Source organism: Lolium perenne, chromosome 2, assembly GCF_019359855.2.
Source record: "Lolium perenne isolate Kyuss_39 chromosome 2, Kyuss_2.0, whole genome shotgun sequence".
In the NCBI taxonomy this organism is placed as follows: domain Eukaryota; kingdom Viridiplantae; phylum Streptophyta; class Magnoliopsida; order Poales; family Poaceae; genus Lolium; species Lolium perenne.
Genome location: NC_067245.2, coordinates 322,026,323 through 322,031,450, shown reverse-complemented (window position 1 = coordinate 322,031,450; position 5,128 = coordinate 322,026,323). Strand labels below are relative to the sequence as shown.

The 5,128-nt window shown below is 42.6% G+C and overlaps 1 protein-coding gene across 1 annotated transcript; it reads right to left on the bottom strand.

The window, feature by feature from the left end:
• Window positions 1-312: 312 nt before the first annotated feature.
• On the bottom strand, window positions 313-711 carry LOC127329683 (TPD1 protein homolog 1A-like). The gene has a single exon (XM_051356156.1). The coding sequence runs from the start codon at window positions 709-711 to the stop codon at window positions 313-315; it is 399 nt and encodes a 132-aa protein (XP_051212116.1).
• Between the last annotated feature and the right edge of the window lie 4,417 nt (window positions 712-5,128).

The following is a 5,128-nucleotide window of genomic DNA, read 5'->3' as shown; positions in this document are numbered from 1 at the left end:
AGAACATGTTCCAGGAAGCTTTGCGAGTGCATTTCTTTCTTAGACCTAATCTAAAGTGATGTTTTTAGTTCTGGTTTTGCTGCTTTTAGTGAACGCTTTGCCTCCAGGATGTATGTAAAACTTGGTTTCATCTCCGTTTCAAAAAAAAAAAAAAAAACTTGGTTTCATTTCTGTGAAATGGAACAGGGCAGAGACGCCTTTCATCTAAAAAAACATCTCTTGAATTCGATCTTCGAAGACGCTAATAACAAAACTGAAACTATACCCTTGCTACTCAAGAAAAACAAGACGTCGACTGGTCGATCATATCGATCACTGGCACCTTGCCGAGAGGACGTAGAGGTTCTGGCGCACGTAGCTGGCGTAGACGAAGGAGAAGTTGCTGTTCTGGCGGACCGTGTGGCCGCCGTTGAGGAGGCACACGCCGGGGCGGACCACGCGGAGCAGCCTGGAGTCGACGGGGACCAGGGACCGGAAGTTGCCGCACCGCAGTAAGATCTTCGAGATGGCGCAGGGCCCGTCGCCGGCGCACTGGTTCGTCACGTCCACCTTGTACATCGCCGACTCGTCCCTCTGCGGCTCGCCCAGGCTCTGCCATATCACGAGGTCCTTCTCGACGTCGCAGAGGACGCCGCCACCGGCAGCGGACGTGGAGGCGACGAGGGCCGTGAGCATCATGAAGATCAGCACGGCGGTCGGCGTCGTCGTCATGCTGCTGAGTTGTGTGCGCCGGAATATCTAGAGTTGGAGATGATCGCTCTATCGAGAGAGATAGAGAGAGAGAGCGGTGCAGGTACGATCAATTGTTCGACTAGCTGCTCGTATTTATGCAATGGATTCCGGTGGTATACAGCTTTTGGTCGTAGTTTCCTTGTGTGTGCGTACAATTAATCCAAAAATGTTCCCTTCGTAAAATAGATCCACGCACGGCCGATCTTCTCGCCCCATCATCGCGGAGAAGCTAGCGGCAAGAAATCACGCGCCCGATCACCGGAAGGAAATTACGGGATTCGATCTAGTGCAGGGGTCCGTATTATTCTGGTTTGACGTGTTGGCTGGACCGTCGCTAGCTAGCTGCACCTGCTTCGCCGTCAGTTGTACAACCGATTTTCTCTTGGAAAACGCTTGCGATCCGGCGACCGATCGAGCCAAAAGGATCGGTTTCCTCGGTCCGCGCTCGCTGCTGGGCCGCGACCCGCTGGTTCGGCTGGCCCATGGCCCATTACTTGTTCGTCCACACGTTTTGGTCCAGCACTCAAGACACATAGGAATCAATTGCCGGTGTTGTTTCGTTCTTTTTATGCACCCGATTTTTGTTGTATCTGTGTGTGACATTTTGTAAACATAGTTGATGTTTTTTTTGTTGTAATTCAATATGTACCAAATTAAATTTTGCTTGACCACTTTGCAATGTTTTGCATATATTTTTTTTTGTTTTTAATTGTTTTTGACTTTTGTACAAATAGTTGGTGAATTTTGTTGTAAATCAATATGTAGCAAATTAATTGCTGCTTCACCACTTTTGCAGTGTTTGCAAACATATAGACTTTTTGTTGTAATCGTTTGACACCCTTTGTAAATATAGTTTGCGACTTTTATTGTAATTCAATCTATAGCAAATTAATTGTTGCTTGACCACTTTTGATTGTTTGCAAACATATGAATTTTTGTTGTATTTGCTTCTAACTTTTGTAAAAATAGACGATGATTATTGTTGTAATTCAAGTTGTAGCAAATTAAATTATTTTCTTAACAACTTTTGAATTATTTGCAAACATATATATTTAAGTTGTAAATAGTCTGCGGTTTTGTGGATGATGTTTGCGACTTTTGTTGTAAACACCCAAATTATTTGTGTTCTGTGCTGTTAATTATTGTTGTATATATCTTATTGGTTTGTTCTAAAGATATTTCTGGAATGAAAGCGGACTTTTATTGTAAACATCCAAATAAAATAATGTTGGTTTTTGTAATTAATTATTGTTGTAAGTATGTTTCTGATTTGTTGTAAAGATATTTTTGCATGGAAACTGACTATTATTGTAAACACCCAAATAAAAAATATTGTTTTTGTTGTTAATTATTATTGTAAATATATTGATAATTTGTTGTACATATATGTGAAGATTTACTGTGAAAATTTTGTTGTAATACTTTTTAACTTTTGTACACAAAGCGGCGGGTTTTGTTGCTATACTAAGCGGCGGGTTTTGTTGCTATACTAAGCGGCGGGTTTTGTTGTAAATATCTGAAAGTTTGGGGGCAAAGGAAAACACGTGTTCGGTTTAAACTGATAGGCTTAGGACCGCGGGTTGATTTTCTAAAAACCAGGGGGCAAAATGCAGAAATCGCAATCCTGCTAATTCCGCCCGCCGGATTACGATCGGACGGCGCAGGAACGACCGATTTTTTGCACCAAATCCGTCGCCCGATGCCCAGCGTTGGCCTTTTCTCTTTGCACCTGCTTCGCCGTCAGTTGAACCCGGATCGATCACCAACTAAGGCCCCTAAAACCAATCAGAATAGGAAAGGCAATCGCTCTCTCCCCAACCTCTCTCCCCCACCGTCCCCCAACCTCTGCCCGTTGACCGACGAAATCCGGGCCGAACCCGACCCTTCTCCGGCGGCTTTGCCGGCCGGAGACGGGGAGGGGGACGCGCCGGAGTGTGGTGACCCGGCATACCACTGCATGGTGTAGTATGCAAGTCTGATATAACACCAGTGAAACACCGTTCCACTAGTATTATATCGCTCAGAGTGGTACAACAGAAACATATGCGGGTCCAAGGCATGTCTATAGAATTACAACAATGACTCTGTTACATAAGATCATCACATCCTCCTACTTTACAATGAGGTAAAGCTGCAAATAAACTCCAGAAGAACGACTCGTAGTCTAGTCTTATCACGAACTCTATTTGTAGAGTATTTAACTAACTCTAGAGGCTGTGAATAGATTCTAGCTAAATAGGAGCTAAGTTTAAGAAACTAGTTCCCTCCTATGGCTAAACTAAGTTTTCTTCTTGATGTATGTGGTATCTGACTCCTCTGACAGGGTCTTGTCTCTTGAAGTAGTTGTTGACTCCTCGACCTTCGAGTTGCACTGTAGATACTCCTTCGATGCCTCCATATCTAAGCAGGGGATTTAAGAGTGGGATGAGTACGAGCGTACTCAACAAGTTCATTATAGGAAAGAGGTGTTTAATGCACTAGCTACGGCATTAGACCAGAAAGTCTAATACCAATGCAAGTTTTCATAACCATTTCTTCAAAAGGTTGCTTTTATTCAGAAGAGCTATGTCCGTCAGCCTTCACCGGTTTACTAGAACTTCATGGAGCTCCTTTCCGGCAGCGTTCGCAGTTCCATATCCCGGAACAGGGAGTGACAGGTCACGGTTCTTTACACTCTGCAGAGGTGTGTTGCTTTACCCATAAGAGATCTTAACCTTGGTGCCAACCGGGCAATTTCCCCGTCCACACTTCCTATGGTGTGAGGCCCGGTATAAGGTCTAGCCAATCATGTTCCTCCGCTACCTCGAACACCCACCCTTTTGTAAGATTGTCTTCCCCTATATCCATGATGAGACCGTTCCGGGCATTTATATGCCTTCCCCTATCAATCATGGATAGACCGTTCCGGACATCTTACAATCCATCATAGACCGCAATACCGTGGGGACTTAGGACTCCCCAGCCTCACCATCTTGCTCCTTCGGGCGACAAGTGTACTACGGACTATGCCGTGGGGACTTAGGACTCCCCAGCCTCACCAGCTTGCCCCCTTGGATCACAAGTGTACTACGGTAAAGCGCATCCGTTGATGAACGAGAGGTGGAAACACTTTTGACTATTCCGTCCCACTCCGGATCTTATGGTTAACACGGGTATTACGGCACAAGAATCACTGGCGACATTTGTTGTTTAATCCTAGATGGATATAAACCCGTGCAATGGAACCTCCACCATATCAACACAATCCATGGTTCCATTGCCCACCACATAGTCATATTCATAGTTATGAAAGTAGTGGTTTTGGTTTTTATGCAATAGTGATAACCATAGTACTTTGCAAGTAATTTGATAGAAATAATCAAATGACATGAGCAAGTGATGAACTTGCCTTTCTTGGCTGCAAGATTATGCAGACAGGGTCTTCGATGCGTAATAACTCCAAATTCTGAAATAGTATCATCGTCCGGTAAGGACGACGTTTAAAAGATTGGCAAGGATGCAATAATGCATAAGTATGAGATGCAATCGCTTTAAGCGTGACCTAACCCTGATGACTTAGGATTAGTGAGTGGTAATGATTGGTTTAGGGTGTGTTGCACTTTTTTTTAGAGTGATTCACAAACAAGGTTCTTATTCAGGTGTGGTTACTTGGAATCATAAACATGTGCTGCAATATATCATAACAATAGCATTAATAGCACATAACAATAAGATTTGGTGTGATTCTAACATGTAATGAATACTGGTTGGTTTTAGCACTACATGGCATGGTTAATGATTAATTATCATATACTTCAAAAGAATAACTTTTGAAGAACATGTTCTTTAATAAAGAACAAGTATGATAATTAGGTTGATGGGGTTCTATGGTTGACTATGGTTTCATTTAGTTTCTGGAGTAAGTATTAGATGGATCACGACCTAGTTGGATTCATCAATACCAAGGGCTTGAAAGGTTGAGTTAAGTCTCGGCATCTTGAGCAATTTATTATAAATAGTTGCTATTAAGGTTGATTCATCTGGCTGGTGATTGCTAGCTAGGGTTTATAGGTTCTTATAAGCAGGGTTGATGATGATTCCTTATTTTCTTCAAAAGAATAACTTTTGAAGAACATACTTCTTAAATAATAAGAAGTATTACAGTTAAGGTTGAGGTTGTCTTGTATTAGCCATTGGATCTCTAAGTAGAGAATGGTTGGTTCCTAAATAGGATGGTTCACAAGTATCTCACACTAATAGGTTTTAGTGGAACAGGGTTATGTAATGTCAAATAGTAGGTATGGTTGCTATTAGGGTTCATCACAATGGTGTGATGCTAAATAGGGATAAATAATGATGATGGCTTTGAGTAATAGTATCTAGGGTTTACATCTGGTCAACCCCATTTGATCATCTA